Source organism: Ranitomeya variabilis, chromosome 6 (genome assembly GCF_051348905.1).
Source record: "Ranitomeya variabilis isolate aRanVar5 chromosome 6, aRanVar5.hap1, whole genome shotgun sequence".
NCBI classification, from domain to species: domain Eukaryota; kingdom Metazoa; phylum Chordata; class Amphibia; order Anura; family Dendrobatidae; genus Ranitomeya; species Ranitomeya variabilis.
In genome coordinates, this window is record NC_135237.1 from 25,191,419 (window position 1) to 25,215,939 (window position 24,521).

Sequence of the window (24,521 nt, forward strand, 5' to 3'; positions counted from 1 at the left end):
GTTGCTTTTGGTGAGGCTTAAACCCAGGACCCCAGTATTGGAAAGCAGAAGAGCTAACCACTGAGCTGCCGTACAGTGCTAACCCCTGAGCCACCGTGCAGTGCTAACTGCAGCGCCCCAGAGTCCTGGTCGTTGCAGTACTGTGGCTCCGCCACTATGAGGAGCCATGGTGCGTCCGATGGCACTGAAGGAGTTCATCTGATCAGGTATCACAGACACCAATACATTTCACAGCCGGGCCTCCGGGGGGAGCTAAGGGTTCTATTCATTAGGCCACTCCCCACCATAGTGGGTAAACTGGGGGTCAGGCAGGAAGTTAGATCAGAAAGCTGACTGGATTGGACGAAGCAACACCTAGTGGCAGAGGGTGTTGTGGAGGAAGAGACAGTAGGGTCTCTGTCAGGGGTGGGATCCTGACAGAGGCTTGGCATTGGAAAGAACGTAACGGGTCCGCGCCAGCTCCGGGAAGCGGCGGGGCCCAAGAAAGGACTAGAAGCGAGATAGATTGTGCTGAGTGAGAAACGAGATCAAGCGATAGGAGAATTCCAGTAGGGGTCGTGCTGTAAGACCGGAGCAACACCCTACTGAGGCGCATTACCGGTGGCCGGAACGCCGAGGGAGTATTATAACATTCAGCTTCAAGCAATACTCTAAACAGCGGCAGGACAGTCAGTTTAAGGCGGGCTGTCTAACACATATCACCTATGAAGTCTTGGGAGGCAATTGCGGGAGAGGGGCGTCTCTAGGGTCCCGGAAGAACTTCAGGCCTACCCGACAAACGGGTGCCGTTCTAACTGTAACATCAGGAAGGGACGGACGATTAGAAGAACATCATTTAATCGAGTTGTGAGGGAACTTAAGAAACAGACACAACAGTTGTGGGGTACTTTCCGTAAGCACAGCAGGGAAGGACTACAACACATAGCGCTAAGAAGGAAGGCACCGATTTCCACCTGTGAAGAGAACTCTGGAGGTGCCATTGGACCGGCCGGACTTGCGCAGCTTGGTGAACCGTATTCTGGACTGAGGACTCAGAGATCTCCAGTAAAGAGGTAAAGAGACTGCAACCTGGTGTCCTCGTTATTTACCGCGACCTGCACCCCACAACTGCACCGTTACAACACCACTTACTGCACCGGACGTCCCCCACTGACAGACAGGGCCACGGACCGGGTCTAGCCACCGTGACAACTCCAGGACTGAGACCCAGAGGCCCGGCTCCGGGTACCCCTCGGCCCTGCGGCGGTGTGGGGGCGCTCCAAACCTTGGCGTCACGAACAGGATCTACTTAAGCCTGAAGAATCAGGTCATGTGTGCCTTGGAACTGTGATTTATCGTGCTTGGACTGTGCTTTATTACAAGGACTGTGTGTTGCCACTTGCCGCCAGAAGTTCCCGCCAAAACCGCCGCCATTACAGCGCTAAGGAGAGCGCAGGAGAAGAAGAAGGGCGTGGAAGTGGGCGTGAACAAGCTGAAGAGCGCGAAAGACAATGGCCGCCCAGTCTAAATATCTCGGCCCCTTGAGGACGTGTCCGTCAGCAGCCGAGATCCGCCTCCTGATCCTTAATGGTGGGCAGAGACAACGAAAACGAAACCGCCCACGAAGAAGAGAGCGGGAAAAGGACCAGGAAGAAGGAGCGAGCAACATGCAGGCCGCCATGGCCAGCCGCCCGGAGCCGGAGCGTGGGGTCGGAGCCGAGGACTCCCCCAGCTACCCGGAGAGGCACCGCAGCCAGGCCTCCACAGTTGACGCTGACCTCCTGCAGACCGGAGCGGACGGGCTGATCCATCAACCCCGGCGGATGCAGCTGAGCACTGAGGCCGGGTGGAAGAAGACCATCATCGGGAGCCTCGCCAGACGTCTGTCGGCAGCCTCGTCTGGTCTGGAGCAAGAAAGAAGTTCCAGCGCTCCGAAGCCAGAAAGCAAGGCCCTGCCGGAAAGCGAGGTGCTGCAAGCAGAGATGACAGCGTCGCAGCACAAGGCCCCGCAGCCAGCGTTCCAGACCCCAGCGGAGACGGAGCAGACCGGCACCGGAGGAACCGCATCTGAAGCAGGTAGGAAGAGCCACCCTGCCCTGACGACCGACACCACTCCAGTGACTGCTAGTGCCACAGCTGCTGACTCCGTTCCAGTGACTGATCTTGCAGCAGCCGCTACCTCTGCTGCAGCAGATGCCCATACTCAAGCTGCGCAGACCTCCATCGCTGCGCATGATTTAATCGTACATGAAAGACGGATTAACGGCGTTTGTCCAGCACTGGGTGTAACCCTGGACCTCACTTTGCCCAGGCCAAGAAGGGTTAAGTGCCAGGTGCAGCCCTGGAAGCCGTCCAACTAAGCCTCGGAAACCTGAAACTGTAAATAGTTAACTGTTTATTTCCTTGCTATTTTGCTGCTAAAACCCGTCCTGGGTTAACTCTTAAAGGGATCCCTTTGTTTACCCGGGATCCCTATTGCTTTTTATTTTTGCTTTCACTTTCATTTTTGCTTTTTTGTTCCACAATGTTATAAGGACTGCCGTAATCATGAACAGTGCATGATACAAACTTCCTGTATATAGTTTGCACCTTCTTAAAGGCGCTCCCTACTGGTTTTACTTAAACAAGGACTCTTTGCGAAGATACCGCACTGGAACCTTTGATGAGTATGGACTGGTGGCTTGAGAAGATGTGCTACCTCACAGAGATTTGGTCCCCTCTTAAAGGGGATGTTCATTTGTTGCACGTAAATGGTGATATTGCTTTAAGATCGGTAGCAATAATGTCAATGGAAGAAAATGATGATAATATTTACATGTAAAAGTTATATGTATGCCATTAGTTAATTGTAAAGGAATGCTGATAATGTTCTCTGAAAGAAAAAAAAAAAAAAAAAAAGGAAGTAATGAGAAAGTTTAATGTTGTGAAAAGAAGATAGTTGATAATGTTGATAAGAAAAGGGGGGGGGATAGAAGGTAAACCCTGCGTTCCCCATCGAAAGTTAGTAATGTGTTACTAAGGACAGAAAGTGAACCCGTAAGGGTTAGTGGGTGAGTCCTTATAGGAGCCAAGTAGAGCCGGCTCAGTGTTCTCAAACTGAAAGAAAAGTTATGTTCTATACTGTGTATAGTAGTTGAAAAGGCAGTAGGCCCTGGCTGAACGGGGCGGTCCTGTAACAGAAAGGAGAGGCAGTAGGTCTGGTGCCGATAGGACAGGCGGTCCTGCAGATCCAAAGTAGGAGAATGAAAAAGTTAAAAATACCTTGTAATGTGATTATAGGAAGGTCTTTAGCGGACTAAGAGTGTATATCCTTAAAGGCAAAGTTAAATTATTGGTTAATAATGTTTGCACTTAGTAGAATACCCGGTTGGGTAAGAAAAGTTAATTATAGCATGTTGCTATGATATTTTTGCCATGTTTGTAACGTTCAAGTGTCCTTACCTCCCATAAAGGGAAGCCTTTTCAAGTATACTTATTGTCATTGCACTCAACAAAATTGTATGTCTTTTTGCTAACTTGTATTGTTGTTTTCTTCCCAGTCCCGGAGTACTGTGTTTAACCAGGGGGGAGTGCAGCGCCCCAGAGTCCTGGTCGTTGCAGTACTGTGGCTCCGCCACTATGGGGAGCCATGGTGCGTCCGATGGCACTGAAGGAGTTCATCTGATCAGGTATCACAGACACCAATACATTTCACAGCCGGGCCTCCGGGGGGAGCTAAGGGTTCTATTCATTAGGCCACTCCCCACCATAGTGGGTAAACTGGGGGTCAGGCAGGAAGTTAGATCAGAAAGCTGACTGGATTGGACGAAGCAACACCTAGTGGCAGAGGGTGTTGTGGAGGAAGAGACAGTAGGGTCTCTGTCAGGGGTGGGATCCTGACAGAGGCTTGGCATTGGAAAGAACGTAACGGGTCCGCGCCAGCTCCGGGAAGCGGCGGGGCCCAAGAAAGGACTAGAAGCGAGATAGATTGTGCTGAGTGAGAAACGAGATCAAGCGATAGGAGAATTCCAGTAGGGGTCGTGCTGTAAGACCGGAGCAACACCCTACTGAGGCGCACTACCGGTGGCCGGAACGCCGAGGGAGTATTATAACATTCAGCTTCAAGCAATACTCTAAACAGCGGCAGGACAGTCAGTTTAAGGCGGGCTGTCTAACACATATCACCTATGAAGTCTTGGGAGGCAATTGCGGGAGAGGGGCGTCTCTAGGGTCCCGGAAGAACTCCAAGCCTACCCGACAAACGGGTGCCGTTCTAACTGTAACATCAGGAAGGGACGGACGATTAGAAGAACATCATTTAATCGAGTTGTGAGGGAACTTAAGAAACAGACACAACAGTTGTGGGGTACTTTCCGTAAGCACAGCAGGGAAGGACTACAACACATAGCGCTAAGAAGGAAGGCACCGATTTCCACCTGTGAAGAGAACTCTGGAGGTGCCATTGGACCGGCCGGACTTGCGCAGCTTGGTGAACCGTATTCTGGACTGAGGACTCAGAGATCTCCAGTAAAGAGGTAAAGAGACTGCAACCTGGTGTCCTCGTTATTTACCGCGACCTGCACCCCACAACTGCACCGTTACAACACCACTTACTGCACCGGACGTCCCCCACTGACAGACAGGGCCACGGACCGGGTCTAGCCACCGTGACAACTCCAGGACTGAGACCCAGAGACCCGGCTCCGGGTACCCCTCGGCCCTGCGGCGGTGTGGGGGCGCTCCACTAACCACTGAGCCACCATACCATCCATGTTGAAGTTTATTTCCTGGGAGGAACTGGAGGTGGAAGTTTCTTCCCTCTGGATAATACGTTCCCGGTCACAACAAAAAGTTGATTTTCGGCTTTGGATTTGGTGCCAGTTGTAACTTTTTTTAAACTGTCCGAATTGCTGTTTCGTCCTTTACTTGGAAAACCCACTGAGAGATTAACTGTCTTCCTGCACATAAAACAGGGACTGACGAGCGTGTTCATGGTTTACATTGTGAGTGCTTCATACATAAGAAATGCATAAAAAATTGGATGATTCTTACAAAATTTGTCTAAGTCGTGTCTAACCCTGAGCCATCGTGTGACCTTGATATTTAATCTCAGTGATATTAGTTGGTGTTTCCTGCTGCCAAAGACATTGATAAACCAGTATTCTCCAGTGGACACCATTTAGGACGTATGGATAGCATTGAGGGAATCCTCTGCTTCAGACTTACCCCACAACCCCACCTACTAGTTGGCACAAAGAGAGATTACCCCTTTGGCTTAACCATATAGTACATGTTGGTTTTTTTGGGGGGTTTGGAGGGATCTTAAAACTTTTAAATTTCCAGTGAGATGTTTTAGCCGATACGCCCTGTCCCCTACATGGGATGTCAAGAGCCTGGTCCCAAAAAACAGTCAAGAGCCTGGTCCCAAGAAACAGTCAAGAGCCTGGTCCCAAGAAACAGTCAAGAGCCTGGTCCCAAGAAACAGTCAAGAGCCTGGTCCCAAGAAACAGTCAAGAGCCTGGTCCCAAGAAACAGTCAAGAGCCCGGTCCCAAGAAACAGTCAAGAGCCTGGTCCCAAGAAACAGTCAAGAGCCTGGTCCCAAGAAACAGTCAAGAGCCCGGTCCCAAAAAACTGCCAAGAGCCTGGTCCCAAAAAACAGTTTTCAGCATGGTATGATGACAAAATAACTGAGGACTAGACTCGTTACTGTTTTTTTTCCATTGGCAGGCCACCTCCTATACATTTCTTGGATGTGATGAGCATCCGTAAAAATCAATATAAGGTCATGGTGGGTTTTTTTTTGTGAGGCTTTCAAAAATGAGTTTTTAATGTGAAAATGACTCCAGGAAAAGCTCCTTTTTTTCTGAATTTTAGAATTTTTTAGTTTCCTGTAGCATTTTTGATGCATTTTGGAAGATTCTTATTTTTTTTATTGGCCAGTGCCTAGACTGGAACAGATTCCATCAGGGACCGCGTCAAAGACGTGACATGCTCTTCCTTTTAAAGGATTTTAAAACCCAAAGTGGGAAAAAATTGCTCAAAATGCTTTAACCTATGAATAGCAAATAGTTTTTGTAATAGAAGACCTACTTCAAGGCTCTTTTTAAAAAAAAAATTTTAAGCTTCACTTTGCCCAAAACTCTGTGTGTGCTTTACCTAAAGGTTTATCCAGATGTCGGTATTTTTGAGAAAAATAGATCAATTATTTGGATCAAAGTTTGGTCCAAGTGTTGTCAGTTTTTCTCGTACATGGAGAGAAAAAAATACGTTTCTCCACTTTTTCCTAATTTTGAAAGTCCGTGAAAATTGGACCCAACTTGGATGTGATCCAATTTTATTTTATTTTTTTTCATGAACCCACAGACTTGCACTGCCAATTTTGATCAAAATTGGACGTCTCCCATATTTTTCGCGGACCACTTGGTCTGAGATCAAAGTTGGACATGTGCCCAGCCCCGCAGACTATCCCAGGTAGGAGTGCTATCCATGAAACCCAAGTGGAGGTCGTTAAAGCCGCCCAACCCTCTATATAATAATATAATAAATGGTTCTTACCGGAACAATCGGAAACAGAACAAACTTGAATCGGAATCTTCACCCAATAGAGCGATTATTAAAATTGTCCATTTTTATTGTTTTCTTCTCAACACTTATTAGTATATCAGACTTGTTAAGCGAGGTTTAATCCTGTATTTTTTTTAAATTTAATATATTTTTTTATTTTAGTGTATGTTTTTTAATAGCAGTTTAGACATGTTATCGCTAGATTTGTCACAGACATAATTCCCATCTATCTTCGGGCACGGGGTAAACAAGAAAAATGGTTTAATGGCTCCATAAAAGGCACTCTATGCTGATAGCTGAGATTAGGCCTTTCAGTAATGGATTTTGGCGTGGGGGAAGGGCACCGGTTTGGCAGAGGTAAATGTACTGGAAGACAATCTGAGAAAGCCTCTGATATATGTCAAGTGCTTTCAGTCTTGTTTTCTTGTACAGGAAGACAGCTTGAAGAGAAAAAAAGAAGCTTGCGACACCATTGTGCTTTTCTATACGCGGGTCGTCCCCTTTAATCTGGAATTTGACCAAGTGCTACGTTATATGCACGTCGGTTATCGCTAAGCCAATTATTAGATAAGCGGGTTTCGCCGTAAAGTGTTGTGCTGCAAAGTTTTATGGTACCATAAAGTAAAATCATAGTTATTTTATGTTTTACACCTTCTGGCCTTCCGACGTAAAAAATGCTATTGTTTAAAAACGGGGAAAGAAAGAAATGCAAAATAAAGAAGAAAAGAACATTTTATTTTTCTCCTTAAAAATTCAAATTTGCTGGAATCTAAATGTTGTTTTTTTGTTTTTGTTTTTTTTGGAAGGGATTCAATTTGCATACATTTTTTATTCTTTTGATGAGTGGGAAGGAATCCTGCTCTTGCGTCACCGCTACAGCTCTCCAGGCTTCCATTCTTCCTTCTGAGGTCTGATTGGTCCGATGTGGTCACCTGGGATGGGAACACCGCTCATGATGACTTGCTCCGCCCCCTTCCCCCATGTGACCACATGAGGCCAATCATTGGCCTCCGGTTTAGCCTCAGTGCCGATATAGATCAAGTAGATGAAGGAAGCGGCGGTGGAAATGTGAGTATTTGGGTATGGGAACAAGGACAGTTTTTGGGAGTGAGTCTGCTTTAAAAATTATCTGAAAAATTGCTTAAAAATGGGAAAGAAAAAGTGCTTTGAGGCATCTCCTGATGGAATGTGCACCTAACTAGGCACCGGCCAATCAGTAGGCTGCAAAAAAATTTTCATTTTAAAAAGCAAACTCTTTAGGCATTTGAAAAATGTAATGTTTTTGTCAAATAGAGAATTAATATTAAGATTTACTCATGACTCAGGATTCTGAGGGAGTTCTGCCTAGTACAGATCCTCGGGGGCGGGTTCTCATTATTTATTCTTGTTTATGTAGGTCCAGTAATCCCACAAGCATCATCATCACTGTCCCCATTGGGGCTCACAATCTAAATTCCTTCTCACTGTCTTTAAAGTTTGGGATGATATTGGAGAATCCGGAGAAATACATACAGTACAAACTCCTTGCAGATCTTGTTCTTTTTCAGGAAAAATCCAGAGTACCCAAAGGAAAATCCTTGCCATCAGAAGGAGAACATACAGACTCCTTGCAGATGTCGTCCTTGACAGGATTTCGACCCCAGAGCTGCAAAGCAATAGTGCTAAGCCCCGAGCTTCCGTGCTGTCTTGACCCGCCCCTGAGGTTCAGCACTAGGCATATAACACCACATCTGTTTTACCTGGAGCTTTCCTTCAGGGATATCATTAATCCTTAACCCAAACTTGTCCAAATCATTGACTCTTGAGGCGAGACTGGAACATTACAGAGATTCTCTGTTGATACTTTCCAAAAATATTGCCCAAACTGTCCCTTTTTAACGGTAAAATCCCAAGAAGCAATTTTTATTTTTTTGTCTCCTGGATATCTGGACTGTGTCGATCTTGAATCTGCAGGATTGACATAATAGAAGTCATTTCAGCATCACTTAATCCTGACTCAGCATGTGAGATGAGACGTTACTGTAGTATCCCGGGCTGAGTGCTTCACAATCTCCAAACTTTAGACGATGCAGCATAGTCCATAAACATTAAAGTGATTTTTTTTTTTTTTTAAATACTCCTTATGGCATAGAAGCAAAATGTATATAGCAGGCAGCAGGCTGGAGCCGTGTTCAGCGAGTCTAATTTAATTAGTGTTGATCATGACTCCAGATGATGGTGATTTGATAAGGAATAATTTAGTACTTAACAGGCTTTTACATGCACCAGCTCCATGTGGGAAGGTAAAGCAAGAAGCACAAAATGAGAACGCAGCTTTTTTTTTTTTTTTTTTTTTTATTTGTGAAAATGCCAGTAAGCTGGAAGAAAGCCGAATAGCAGATGCAGAGGCTTTTTTAATATATAGAGATTTATACAAAACATCCTTTTTATTATTATTTTTTTTTTTTTTTTTTATTTCCAATTTTTTTTGGCTAGAAAATCAAATCAAATAAACCGCCTACATATTTTGCCTTTTTTCTTCCATGTCAACATTTAGAGCTGGCAGGGACATGAGAAATGAACATTCATTAGCAGCTCTTCCTTTATCATACAAGAACATTATTTTATTTATATATATATATATATATATATATATATATATATATATATATATATAAATATATAAATTTTTTTTTTTTTTTATTATTTTTTTTTTATTTTTTTTTTTCTTATTTTATGATTTTATTTTTTATTGAAATATTTTATATATCAGTCGTATTAGTATTATTAAAAACATAATGATTGCATGTAAAGGAACTACTCTTTTTGTGACATTTTAATGCTGGTTTTTTTTTTTTGGGGGGGAGGGCAGGTTTCATAACATTTTATGGACATTATAAATTAATTTCATACAAAAGTTTTCCAGTTTGTAGGGTCTTGGCGGGGTCTTTTGTGTCCTTCCCAGAGCGCTATTCTCTCGCTTTAACTTTTTTTTTTACATTTTTCTTTGTCCGATTTTGGCCTGAAGAACGCAGAATAAAAATGGCCAAAATGTAACAAAAAAAAACCTCCAGTAAAAATTATATGAAAAACTCTTGCAATTCATAAGTTGTTTTTATATAATTTTATGGTATTTTTATTACATTTTTATGACATCATTTTTTTTTTCAAAACTACACTGAAATAATTGTCCAATTGTTTTTTTTCTTATCTGATGAATCCATTGCATTTGTCATATATTATAACTTTTAATGTAGGCGATCTTTCATCAATGTTAAATCACATGAATATCTCTTTTCACTAAAAAAAAACAAGTATAAAAGCTGCATAGTATTGCAAAAAGGAAAAAAAAAAAAAAACAACAAAACCCAGATCGAGTTTTCATATTGAACAATTAGCGCTGTATAATCCATATGGGAATTCTTGCCACAGGAAATGAAATAATCTAATCGTCCTCTTTGCTATTCACTGACCACACTGGCAGAATTGACTAAATGCATATGAATGGTGGATAATCTTAATTGATATTGAATTGAGCACATGGTGAAAGAAAGTCATGTACTGCTCGGTTCAGACATCGTATCCTATAAAGGATCAGTCCGCCTTCTTGGAATCGCTTTCTAAGAACAATAACTTGTATATACCCCGATTTATACATATTTACTTCCATTTTATATCTCATTATTTTTATAATATTTATTTTTCTCTTTTTTTTTTTCTTTTTGAGCACAGGAGTTTGTCTGCCAATTATCATTATATTTTTATTATGATTTTATCTTTTTTGTTACAAAAAGTTTTTTATCAGACTTTTTGAGTGTTAAAACCTACAAAAATTTTCCACAGTGTTTTTTTTTTTTTTTTTAACCTTTTTTTTTTTGGCCTTGTTCAGCCCATATCACCATGCACACTCCTGCCCTTAGAAGTATTAGTATACTTGTATATGACACATAACTCTGCAAACAGCACCATATGGTGTTAAATTAGTATAAAATTAATGGAGAATCAATGTACCCCATCACAGACTTTGTATGCTCCTCTGGGTGACCCTACAGAGGTTCTTCTCCCACATAGGTTCCATTTGTTCTGTCATATGCTCCCTGCACAGGCACTGTCGTGTGACCCCCCCCTGTGCAGGCTCTGCTGCGTACCTCCATCTGCGCAGGCTTGTGCCCCCCCCACGCAGGTTCAGTGACTGCCCTGCGCAGGCTTTGCCGCGTGCCCCCCCCGCAAGGCTCTGCCGGTTCTTCCCCCGCACAGGCTCTGCCGGTTCTTCCCCCGCACTGGCTCTGCCGGTTCTTCCCCCGCACTGGCTCTGCCGGTTCTTCCCCCGCACTGGCTCTGCCGGTTCTTCCCCCGCACTGGCACTGCCGGTTCTTCCCCCGCACTGGCTCTGCCGGTTCTTCCCCCGCACTGGCTCTGCCGGTTCTTCCCCCGCACTGGCACTGCCGGTTCTTCCCCCGCATTGGCTCTGCCGGTTCTTCCCCCGCACTGGCTCTGCCGGTTCTTCCCCCGCACTGGCTTGGCCGGTTCTTTCCCGGCGCACTGACTCGGCAGGTTCTTCCCCAACTCATGCTAAATTGTTTATTATGCTGCTTGTTCCCTGTGCAGGCTTTTGTGCCCCCCCATGCAGACTCTGTCATATTGGATAAACTCATATCCTTATATTGTCTGTATCGATCCATGCATTTGGCAGAGTCTCCTCCACGCAGGCTCTGCCGTATGCCCCCTCGCACTGGCTCGGCCGGTTCTTCCCCCGCTCTGGCTCAGCCGGTTCTTCCCTCGCACTGGCTCGGCCGGTTCTTCCCTCGCACTGGCTCGGCCGGTTCTTTCCCCGGACTGGCTCAGCTGGTTCTTCCCCAACTCACCCTCCATTGTTTCTGCTGCGTGTTCCCTGTGTAGCCTTTTGTACCCCCCATGTAGACTCTGCCATATTGGATGCACTCGTATCCTTATATTGTCTGTATCGATCCGTGCACTTGGCTGTGTCTACCTAGACACAATTTCTTTGAAAACATAAGTACTACTCTTCCCTAGAGATCAGGGAGTGACAGGGGATCTGCACACAGAACCTTATCCCCTAGTATTTATTTAGGCTTCCAGATTGTTAAAATGCTTGCTTTCTACTGATAATGAGATGACTGTGCCAATTCTGTCCCAGTCTATACAACAAAGTTGAAAAGGAAATCTGTTGTGAAACAGTGAATATCCTAGGATAGGTGTGGTACGTGTATGTGTATATATAATATATGTGTGTATGTATCGATATATCTATTTCACACCTGTCTTCTGGAATAGTCAAACATTTAAGTGTGTATTTCTATGTCCACCTATTATTTTTTGTATGTGTGTATATATTCGTCTGATAATATTCCAGCACATATAACTTCTAGCTACCGGTCAGGACAATGTTTTAATTGTTAACGATTCTTCTCTCCTAGTGGCTTTTCACGGTGTCCCTTTAAAAATTAAGAAAGAACCGCACAGCCCCTGCTCTGACCTGAACACCGCCTGTGGTCAAGAACAGCCATTTAAGTTCAGCTATGGAGAAAAGTGCCTGTACAATGTCAGGTAAGCGCTCGATTCTGGAGACAGATGGCCGAGAAATCTGGTTAGTTTGACGTGTCTGGGATGTTCGATGAAAGCGGGAAACTTTGGAAGGACCTTTCGACGTTCTCTGATCGTTTTTCCACCATCGACCTTCCTCAAATTTTAATATATGCAGACTCCACCCTTATATAATATTTAGCATCGTATTATTAAATATTATGTACAAGTTGTAGTGCTGGGTCCTGCTATAAGAACCAATTGTAGTTGAAATCTCCTAAAAACTCTGGGAACCAACTGTGGTGCCCATCCCTATAAAACTAGCAATTTTAATATTCTATATTAAATATTTGCTTTTTTTTTGTAAGATTCTTAGAAGTCACAGTCTATTCCCATGGATATTTTTCTAATTTTCGTTTTACAGGTGGCTTTGTTTCTTGTCATCTCCTTATTCACAGACTTCTATTGGGTTTGTGTTTATGCTAAGTTGCTTGAATTGATCGAATCTGCCGAAAATCTAATTTGCAAATTTACTCAAATTTTAGTAGATAAATACAAATGTTCACTGATTGCTGGCAAAAGTCGTTTACAAAAACAATAAAAATATATGTCACCTTTCCGACCACCTGTACCACCACGGTATCTCCCCGGACTGTCCTCCGCTGACTCCCTCTCTCTCCATTTTGCGAGCTTCTCCTCACTCTCTAAACTCTTCTCTGCCTCCGGCACTGACCAGACCTTATGCAACATCATGGCTCCATAAAATAATCTGGCTGCCATTTTACCCAATCTTAAAGACCATTGGATCGGAAAAAAAATTGGATTCTATTGAATCCAAATTTTGGAGGGCAGATTTGTATCAATTTTGATCCACTTTGAATCTATTTGCTCATTTCTATCATTGACTTATCAGAAGGAGCCGGTTTGCAGTATAAAATATAGGAGATTCCTTCTCAGTCCATAATGAGATAGATGATCAATTTTTTGACTACCTTTTGACTCCATTAGACCATGCAGCCAAGTCCAAGTCAATGATGAACAGGACTAATGTGGCAGATCTCAAAATCACCAAACATTTTAGTAAATAAATGATAAATGTGCAACCCCCCGGACACTGTCAGTTTGCTTAAAATGTAGGCTGAGACTGATGGTGGATTTCAGGCTTCCCTTGACTCCAATAGACAATGCAGTTGAGTGGGATTCGCTTTATACATGTGCCAATATGGGACAGCGCTAAAAATCTGGTTATATTATATAAAATTATTGACAAATATGCAACCTCTCGGGGTTTGACTTTTTGACTTCTGCAAACTGTGTGTGCAGAGATCTATTTAAAAAAAGTTTGACGAAAAATTAAAATAAGTAATATATTTTTAAAAATCTTTAATGAAGGCGCAGACTTCTGTTTCTTGAGTCCACTAAAGAAGATGAATTTACAATCAGCGTCTAAAAATATTAAGACACCTTTGTAATTTACGGGTCTGTGTAGATGGCACTTATGTAATTTATGGGGCTGTTTTGGGGCCTCTTGGCTCTACGATCCCTGTAGATGAAAAATAATGCTTTTCAGCAGAAGTGTTTACACGCAGCTTTTTAACCTTTGCTTTTTTTTTTCCCTTACTGTAATGCATTTTTGTTTAGCATAGACGAGACAGGCTTTTAAAGTGATTTACATTGCTGCGCTCGTCCGGCGGTGAGTGTATTGTGACTCGTAGGTAGGCGACATAGGCGATCACATGATTCTCCTTCAGCTTCTATGTAAATATGTCTAATGTAGCAAGGACATCTGTTACATTGTAGCCTGGAAAGGTCGCTTCATTCTCCCTTCTTCCAAAAGTAAAAATCCCTGGAAAAGTTTAGTTTTTGAGTTGGACCCATCCTCTTGTCAACCAACTGTCCCAGAACTTTTTCTTTTTTGTTGATGCTGATCCCCAAGGTGTCTTATCATCGGGTCAACTATCAATCTTCTGTAATCTGTGGGCGAGTTCCGTTTTCATGCAGTGCCTCTACAGGTGAAATGAGGTATTGCATTGATCTCATATGAAAATGTAAGGACTTGCTGGGTTCTTCAGTGCTAGAGACAGGTTTTTTGCTACATTACCACTCTAAATAAAAAAAGGTCTTCTTCATCAATTCAACCAGAGCTTTAGGATTTGATATATGTTCTCTTAAAGGGTTTGTCCAGGATAAAAAAAAGCCAGCCTTCTACAGGTTAAGTATGGTATTGCCACTCTACTTGATTAAAGTGAGCTGCAATATCACTCACAAGCTCTAAACAAGGGTGGGACTGTTTTTTGGAAGAAAGCAGCCATGTATTTCTAATTCTGGACATTTTTTTTTTAAATACAATCCTTTTAATGGTAAGCCTAGTTATATAAAGGCAAATCACTCCATCTCCCATATCAATGCATCGGATGGCAGATTTTCTGAGTGAAGACTCCTCTTAGTCGAGTTCTTACCACCATATTGGCTAGAATTCAGATTAGCAATATGTGGATTCCATCTGAAGATAGAGAAAGCTGAGCTCTAACTCCTGTAGAAGCTGCAACCGTGGCTGCGTTTGTCTTAAGCTTTAGAAAACATAAAAATATCCAAAAGTTGTACATATAGCAGTTATTACTGATGAGTCCTTTTATTACCTGCACATTTTGGTATTTTGGTTCTCCTCAAGTAGCAAGCATAATGGAAGTGATTGTGAAACTCAAGCATTTTTCAAGAGGACAGTTTCATTTTAGTGGAAAAAATCTCTCTTCTCTCTGATGTCTCTTCTCTCTGATGTCTCTTCTCTCTCGATCTCTCTTCTCTCTCGATGTCTCTTCTCTCTCGATGTCTCTTCTCTCTCGATGTCTCTTCTCTCTCGATCTCTCTTCTCTGTCGATCTCTCTTCTCTCTCTCTGATGTCTCTTCTCTCTCTTTTTTTCTCTCTCGATCTCTCTTCCCTCTCGATCTCTCTTCCCTCTCGATCTCTCTTCCCTCTCGATCTCTCTTCCCTCTCGATCTCTCTTCCCTCTCGATCTCTCTTCCCTCTCGATCTCTCTTCCCTCTCGATCTCTCTTCCCTCTCGATCTCTCTTCCCTCTCGATCTCTCTTCTCTCTTCTTCCTCTTCTCTTTTTGATCTCTCTCCTCTCTCTTTGATCTCTTCGAACTTTGATCTCTCTTCTCTCTTCTTCCTCTTCTCTCTTTGATCTCTCTCCTCTCTCTTTGATCTCTTCGAACTTTGATCTCTCTTCTCTCTCTTATCTCTCTTCTCTCTCTTCTCTCTCTGATCTCTCTGATCTCTCTTCTCTCTCAATCGAGTAAGGAGCAGTGCCGAGCACGCTCGCCCATCACTACATGCTTTCAGTTTCCTATGTTACATGTTCGTAGAAAGAACTGATATTCATTTTAAGTAAATAATTGTGGATCTATATTTCCTTTCTAGTGCCTATGATCAGAAACCACAAGTTGGAATGAGGCCCTCTAACCCCCCAACCCCATCAAGCACTCCAGTGTCCCCACTACATCATGCATCACCGAACACAGCACAGAATCCTAAAGCAGAACGTCTTTTTCCTACACATCTTCCACCATCCCAGCCGATCCCAGACAGCACCTACACAATGGACCATAGGTAAGTCACTGTTTGGCTCGCAGAGAGCACCGACTTTACCATTCAAGAATTGTGAGAGTCTCTAAGGTTCTTAAAGGGACTATTTCCATTGCTGCTAAAGGCTGATTCCTTTGGGTCCCTCCACTGGCAGCTGCTTTTGACATAGAAGCCTTGGCCTGCCGGTCATTTCCCTTCCCGCGGCCATGACATGAGATTGGTAGTATTATAAGGCAGCCATACATAAAGAGTGCAAAGAAGCTTCGAGTCCACTAGAACAGAAACTTCTCATAGAACAATATTGTTCTGGCTCTATGATATGAGCCGCCCACCAGGGCAGCGGGGTACTCGGTACCGGGTCCGGTCTTAAAGGGGATGTCATGGTGGCTGCGACCCGGTCCGTGGCCTGGGAACTCAATTAAAGGGGGACGGTCTTTTAAGGGAAAACAATGTTTATAAGTCTGTCGTGACGCCATCTGTGGTGTTTGGTCAATAGTGGGACCGACGCTGCATTAAAGGGGTCCTCTGGGGGATGTTATTGCTGCACTGATGATACACTTCCCACAGGTGAATTGGGGTCCTAGGGGTCCTAAGGTGTATGGTGGTGATGAAGGTTGGTGGTAAATGAGTAAAGGACACAAGTTATAAGTCTTTACCTGGTTTACTGTAGTTGGCAGGCCACAGTCCAGGGTACCAGGATGATGGTATGGCCCGACCAGCCCAGAGGCAATGGAGGGTTCCTTTGCTCCGGTAGAGGTCTGTGAGCCTTTCCAACTAGCGCTTGCTAAAGTGAAGTCCCTGCTGCCTTGAAGCTTCCTGCAGAGTCCTCTATTCCCCCTGTCCTGAGACAGGTACCTGCATGACGGGCAGATTGAGCCTTTTTACAGGGACTCTATCATGCCCCGGGCTCCTAGGTGCTGCTGCGTGTCAGGCATGGTGTGGGCCAATACATAAAGCTCTGAGCCCTCTGGTTCTGCCAAGTGTCGTACAGTTCCACTAAGGCCTCAGGCTCCCGGTACTCAGTACTGCGCTTCGGCTCTGAGGGTGCCCGGTCACAGTTCCCCTCTGAGCCCTGTTTCTCTCCTTTGCTCCTTCCCTTCCGGCTCCTCCACATTCAACCCCTCAGGTCTTCCTCCTTCCAGAGGCTACAGCTCCCTCGTGGCTGCCAGGCCTCTCTGTCTGCCCTCAGTTCCAGACTTCCTTCTACCTCAATGTCTCTCCCAGACTAACCTCACTGGTCTCCTGGGACCGACTAACTCGCTCCTCCTAAAAACCAGGATCTTTATCCAGAGAAGCTGCCGTAAAACAGGGTTTTGAGCTCCCCCTTCTGGCCTGGATTTGGAAGGTGTTGTGTGTGTGCTAACCTGCCAAAAGGAATCTCACTTGTCTCCAGGCATAGCACTACCTTCCCCGAGAGGAAGGCAGCACTACTGTGTATACCCGAACTCCTGGGGTGCCACAGATACATAATCTAATAAATTAATAGGGTATATGAAAAAGGTGGCGTTCATGAGACAGCCCCTTCAGGTCACTGCCCGGTGATCTCAGCTGAAAAGAATTTTAAGCGACTTGTATGAAGACAGTGACTTAAAGGGGTTGTCTTCTAGGAGTTGGTTATAAGTTGGAGGAGGTCAAGGTGAGCACCAATGAGTCGCAAAATAACATATTGAAATGAAAGACTAGGGAAGAAAATGGAAGTTTGCTGCACTTCTTTAATAGGATGGGCCTAAAAAATAAGCTCATTACATTGTGTCCCCAAGCGATGTGCTGCAATCTGCTCAAGAACCTCGTAGCAATCGTGTAATTCCTCTGCAGCACCACCGCTGGTGAAATGAGGCATTACATGGTGTCCACTGAAATTAATCTATTCCAGCATTGCTGGGTCCTCCAGAGAGAGTAGACGCTCTTTGTAGACGCACTCTACTGTGTAATTTGTTTTGATCCTTAATGGAGGACTTTACTCCATCAGATACATGTTGGTGGGATCGAGCAAAGACACTTTTTTGCGTATATTCATGAACGGAGTTGTTTTAGCAATCATAACCCAGTAAAGTAAACTGAGCTCTCTGTATACAAACCCGGGCTCTCATTGGTGATTCCCTATCCCTATATTCTTACACAAGCATGGAAATTCCACATCTTTTTTGTATATTGGTTTTGCATTGCAAATGTTCCTATCGTGGAGTAAAATGCAACTATGCCGTTCACTAATGGTTTTGAATCACCTTGGCTGGATGCGGCTCATGCCGATGTCAAGCCCGTAGAAAAAAAAAAACATAACATCGCTCCTGATCTCTTGATTTGTTGCAGCCTCTTATCCCCGTCCATAAATCCACCTTCCGCTTGTGACCTTCAATGAATAGCGCTGAGGAATCACTTTGATTATCTCACATTGCACCTTTAAAATACAATCACACAATTAACCTTTGGCTGCAGTTCCTCTATAGTTTCATTCCTTCCTTTTACATAAAAGAAAAAAATGGATTTGTTTTATAATAACTAATAAAAAATTGGATTTAGAATTTAAGGAGTGTCTCCGGAGCTGGCAATAGCGGAGCCAAAAATATGGGCTAATTGCTTTTATGTGTGTGTTTTTTTTTTAATCATTTTACAGGTGAAACTTTAAAAAAAAATGTTATGTACCTTCATGTTTCATGACTTTGCTTAGTTTTTGTCTAACACTGGGTAGGGTAGAACGGCACACACATAAAAACAAAAGCCAGGTATGGCATCCAAGCATTATGCAGGAGAAAACGTATGCTGGGAGAGCCAAACCTAAAACAAAAATCTCACGATCCTATTGTTTGATCCTATTGCCCTTTTGGACCCACATAGCTAATCCCAAACTTTTTCTAGGCAACAAGGATCCAAAGACTGAAATAAAGAATCATAGTTTCAATTTCTTTGGAAGGCTAGTGGCCCAAACCAAGCTCTTAAGATGCGCAAACGATTATTTTCTCCAATCCACTCCCCCAATTTACAGGTCAAGAAGACCAGCCAATTCGAGGCGAGGCTTCATCTCTTAACAGAACGATGGGATTGAATATGTTAAAACCAAGCCTGTCCGATCCTCGGTACTTGGATTTCTTCCATTGAGTGACATTTGGGAGGCCCCTACAGACTCTTTAATCCAGCTTGTGGCAGAATACAGAATAGGGGCTTGTTTCCACTTGCGAGAAACACGTCCGTACCTCGCATGTGGAAACCATGCTCTGGCGCCGGCACTTTGGAGCGGAGCGTGCAGCTCCATGTGTTCCTATGTGGCCGCACGCTCCGCTCTGGAGTGCCGGCGCCAGAGCTTGGTTTCCACATGCGAGACACGGACGTGTTTCTCGCAAGTGGAAACAAGCCCTAAAGGCTGTCATACTGTGGTGAATTCTGCTCTTGGGTTCCCTCCGGTGGTTGTTGGTGGTAATACAGTTGTCCCTGGGTTGCAATCCTGGGCAGGTGTCCCTGCTGATTGCAGCTCTGACTGGGGTATTTAGGTGTGCAGGATTCATTAGCCCTTGCCAGTTGTCCATTGTTCTTGGAGGTTTTGCATCTCTGTCTGGTTCCTCCTGCCCTGCTGCCAAATCAACAAAGATAAGTGTCTGGTTTTTGTTTCTACAGCACACATGCTGTGTGCTTTACAATTCAGTGCTATTCATTGTGTTTTCTTGTCCAGCTTAGACTGTGTTTGGATATTTCAGTCAAGTTGGATTCTTAGGAGATGCAGATATACATTCCATGTCTTTAGTTAGATGGTGGAATTTTTGTATTATCTGCTGTGGATATTTTTAGGGTTTTAATACTGACCGCTTAGTATTCTGTCCTATCCTTTCCTATTTAGCTAGCGTGGCCTCTTTTGCTAAATCCTGATTTCTGCCTGTGTGTCTTTCCTCTAATACTCACAGTCAATATTTGTGGGGGGCTGCCTATCCTTTGGGGTTCTGCTCTGAGGCAAGATAGAATTCCCATTTCCATCTATAGGGGTATTTAGTCCTCCGGCTGTGTCGAGGTGTCTAGGATGTGTTAGGCACACACCACGGCTACTTCTAGTTGCGGTGTTAGTTCAGGTTTTGCGGTCAGTACAGGTTCCACCTACTCCTGAGAAAGTCTCATGCGGCTCCAAGGTCACCGGATCATAACACATACACATCGAATAGCTGTTGGCGAAACTCCTTTAAAAAAACTTGTATTTTCGAGAGAGAGAGAGATGCTGCCAGACTCCTGGTTGGGTTGGAGGATGCTCGGGAGGTCCCAATACCAGAAAGACTATGGGTGCGCTTGGCCAACTTTAGTCTAATGGAGATCTGTAAAAATCATAAACATATGCAATGATTTGGAAGCCTTCTCCTTCCTTTTGTGCCCAAAGCATTTCATCCAATAATTAGGTGGTCTTCTGCAAGACCTTTTGAGGCCTGCCCTTTTGGCCACAAGAACACCCACAAAACCTAGTATTAGCTCTTTGTGGTCAATATCCTAAAACCATATACTGTATATTGAAGCTTGATAGACCTACCCCAATAAAGGTGACCAAACTCTTAGATACTGTGCTCTGAAGAGGCTGAAAAAAACAGTACATGAATTGAATGCCGGCTAAACGAAAATTTGTAGACCTGTTTCTAAGTTAGTTTTAATTTTTGTAATTTTTTAATAATTAGTTTCTATTCTCTTATTTTTCCAAACCAGGTTTCGTCGGCAGCTCTCAGAACCGTGCAATTCGTTTCCACCGCTTCCTACGTTGCCAAGGGAAGGCCGACCTGTCTACCAACGACAAATGTCTGAGCCAAGCATCCAGTTCCCTCCTCAAGGATTTAAGCAAGAATATCATGATCCGGTGTATGAACACAGCACTATGGTGGGCAATGCCCCCAACCAGAACTTCCCTCCTCCTCTTATGATTAAGCAGGAACCTAGAGATTTTGCTTACGACTCAGGTAAATATCCATGTTGTATTTTTTTTGCTTATTGTCCACTTTTTGTTGAAGTTCTTAGTTTTGACAACGCTTAAGATATTGAGTTATCCTCTGGTTGGCCAGTCCATCCTATTATGCATTTTCTGATAACATTTTGGTAAAATTAATATTAGATGGGTATTACAGAATGATGGACCAGCCTGTCCCAAGGCGGGAACATCTCCAAGATAAAATGATGTGATTCGTTGTATCTGGGGGTGGAGGAGTTGTGTATAATAAATAAGGACCTAACCAAAACCCAAGTATCATAACCTTAAAATCTTCTTCAAAGCACTTATCAGGCCATTGTGGCAAAGTCTGTAGAATGCTAAGATGAGCGTTCATAGGGAATGTGAAAGTGTAGATTTTTCATATCTATCTTGTCAAAAATATTGCCTCCAGTAACAAGTGCAACCACATTTCCCACCAGAAGTTTAAAAGTGAGCACGGTAGCTGGATGTCTACATTTATACGTAACCCAACCATGCACAAAGCCTCTCCTACAACTCTCATTTGAAGGATTTAATTCAGGGGTCAAGCAGTTGACTAGATGATCTGACTATTGGTCTTCCTGATGCATCTCCCACCATCGAGTTGACTTCTCTGGTGGAGACATGACCGTTCGTCTAACAGTTTAAGAAAGTTCTCTATCTAAACTTTTTTGAAAAAAAAAAATAGTACCGTATTTGGCCAAATGTATGCTACGTTTAAAGCTGGATTGACATTGAGGCTTGGGAACCAGTCATTTCCCGAAAAGGCTTTATCTCAAGGCTAAATTATTTTCCACCTGTGTTAGCAAAACATGTCTGATTTCTTAAAAAATCAGCATGAGTCCTATTTTCAGGTGGTGTTTAATATTGATGCTGAGCCTGGTTTACCTTAATTTAGTTGAGTTGTAATACCGGACTCGATCTTTGGACTGGCGTGCCATCTGGGGAAAAAGAAGCCATGTTTTCTGTCTTCTATGTACTGTCCTTGTTATGGGCCTCTGGCCACTTTTGTCCCATCTTCCATTCACTAAGCCTCATGTCGTCATTAATGTTTGTTATACTTCAAGCGGTCATTTTTGAGGAGCGCTACACCTTACCACATGCTGTGCGCAGCACATTATTGACATACATCACGTCCCGTATGATGGTGTAGGCCCTATTGAATAAAAGACCTAGTCGAAAATTACCGAAGGCCGAGAGTAAGGACAGATGATGGAAGAACCAATTTTAGGAGCAAAGACGGTGGGACAGGAAAAAGAAGGGCTAAGGAGCGGTGAATATCGTCAGAATTTTTGTTTTTTAAACTCCTCTTCCTGGCAACCTATAATCCAGAAAAAAAAAAAGATTCCAACTGACATTTCACTGAATTTATTTAGTCTAAAGCAAATAGCAACAAAATTGGATTTTGGTGAATCCGAATACTTTTGCAAAGCCGAGGCAAATTTGATTAATTTGGAGGAAAAATAAGCTTATGAGCAAAATTACTCAGCATGTACAAAGGCCACACTGAAAAAAATAAATAAATAAATAAAATAAAAAAAATACTGACTCAGTTGCTCAAGCTTTGCTTAATAAACACGTATCATTGAGATCAAGAGTTACAGTAAGTGCTACTGTCTGGTTATTTGATTTGAGAATTGCGCAGTCTGGATTTCCTCTATGCATTAGGAGGGGTCACGGGAACGCAGGCTGCCTTTTAAATCCGTAATGGAAGTTCTGGAGATGGTCTTAAACCAATCACATAGGTTTTAGCCATGACTGATTGATCTCCAGGGGGGCTGCCTTTTGTAAGCGCTGTCTTACATGAATGGTCTTTGTATAGCTCAGAGCTTCATTCATAAAGTCGACGACGAGAGGTCGTGGGCTAAAAAAGAAAAAAAAAAATCTCGGGAGTCGTTCAATAATCTTGAGCTGGAAGGTTTAAAGTTCCATCAGCTGTTCTGCTTGCCAGATAACTTCCAGCCATGATTAATGCTCGCTGACTGTGCCAATATGTTATATGACTCTACTTTATGGGCTCCGTGTGTCCCGGATATACACAGATGTAGAGAGCTGTGTTCTCAACTGTGAAAGATTAAGAAAGAAATACTCTGTTGTGAATTCCATTCAACTTTTTCTCTTTCTTTTTTTTTTCCTGCCTTGCCAGTATTGTGGGAAACCTAGCACACATGCAGAAATCTCTGTGACCGAGCCATTCATCTAAATGATGCTTGCAGATATCTATGTTGGAAATCTATGGAAATCTCCTTTAATTGGGTGGGGGAGGTAGACATGGACACAAGTATATCAACATTAATTAAAAGGATTTTCTGGAAACTAACAACTTTTTATTAATTCTACAGAAAGGAAAAAATAAGTCATAGTGACCATACCAAACCCAAACCGATCTGTTACTGATCTCCACTGCTCCCACTTCCGAGGCTGGTCTCCGTACTACCTGCACTGTCACAGACGGACATGGGATCGCTGCATTGGTGACCAACTCATCACCACTATAGCCAGTGATTGGCTGCAGGGGTCACTCGTTCCTGAGCAGGAAGTACAGAGTTCAGCAAAGAATTTAGGAAGCATTGGAATGGGCTTGGCGGGGACTGGTAATGGAAGCATAACTTATTTTATTTATTTATGTTTCCAGATAATCATTTTAATGGGCCAATCTAGATAGGCAAAGATTGAGGGTTTACTTCTGACGAACATGTTCTACTCCCTATATTCTATTCTAAGCGCTCTTTCTAAAAGAAAATGGCTTACTTTTTATGACCCTGGTAAATGACTTTAGGCAAAGAATCATCTAGATGTTGTTTTTTTTTCCCTCTTCTGCGTTGGTTGCTGTTTTCCGCATTTATCGGCTGCAGTGGATCGCTTCCCTGTGTAAATACTTTTTGCAGGGAAACGCTCTTCATGAAAAGTGCGCATAATTTGACCTTAACGTTATGAAGCGCAGGCTTGTTTTTATTTTCGTAACTTCATGTACTTGCTTTCATTTTGCCTTAATTAGTTTCTTGGCAAGTCTCCTCCAGCAACGCGCTTTTCATTTTCAAGTATCTCATAATAATTGTTTTTATTCAATATCTTTTGAAAAGATGCAAACACAACGCCAGCGAAGTTTAATTGTATTGTATTCTACCACTTTGTGTTTAATTTTGACTTATTTTTCTGCTTTTTTTTTGTTGTTGTTTTTTTAATTGTTTGCTTATTTTATGCATTTCTTTTCTTTAGAATTTTATATGATATCATCATCATCATCATGTTATTTATTAAAAATAAATATGATGATGTAATTTATTTTTTAAACTGTGGCTGCTTTAGACTTTCACATGCTCATAAGCCTTTTCAGCAGGCTCATTGTCACCAGAGGCAGGATTACAAGGACAGGTAACACCGCCATACACAGCTGATAACACAGAATCCACCAATCACAATAGGCCATATTGCAGCTTCTCCTTTTACTCTCCCTTCACAATGACCTTTGCACACACTCATTAGATGCTTCAATATAATTACCGTATTTTCCGGCGTATAAGACAACTTTTTAACCCCTGAAAATCGTCTCAAAAGTCGGGGGTCGTCTTATACGCTGGGTACAGCGTGTGCAGAGAGCGATCCTGGATGGTTCCCAGGGTCTCGAGGAGTGGAGACTCTCCTTCAGGCCCTGGGATCCATATTCATGTTAAAAAAAAAAAAACAAACAACAAAAAAAAAAGAATAAAAATAAAAAAATATGGATATACTTACCTTCCGACGGCCCCCGGCTCTCAGCGGTGCAAGCGGCGGCCTCCGTTCCTAAGGATGCATTGAGCGTAGGACGTGGACTAATTTTCCAGTGTACAAATTGGAAGATTTCATTTTTTAACATATATTAAAATATTTATAAATATAGCCATGACTGAAAGTGTTGGCATCATTGAAATTGTTTCAGAAAGTGAAGTATTTCTCCCAGAAAATTATTGCAGTTACACGT

General features: G+C 43.1%; 1 protein-coding gene across 3 annotated transcripts in view; it reads left to right on the forward strand.

Annotated features, from left to right (window-relative positions):
• ETV1 (ETS variant transcription factor 1) overlaps positions 1–24,521 on the forward strand; it is a 62,130-nt gene that overhangs the window by 26,244 nt on the left and 11,365 nt on the right. For all 3 annotated transcript variants that reach the window (XM_077268073.1, XM_077268074.1, XM_077268075.1), the window contains 3 exons: positions 11,941–12,070; positions 15,469–15,657; positions 20,305–20,552. In XM_077268073.1, coding sequence (XP_077124188.1) covers positions 11,941–12,070; positions 15,469–15,657; positions 20,305–20,552 — 567 coding nt within the window. The remainder of the gene's footprint in view (positions 1–11,940; positions 12,071–15,468; positions 15,658–20,304; positions 20,553–24,521) is intronic.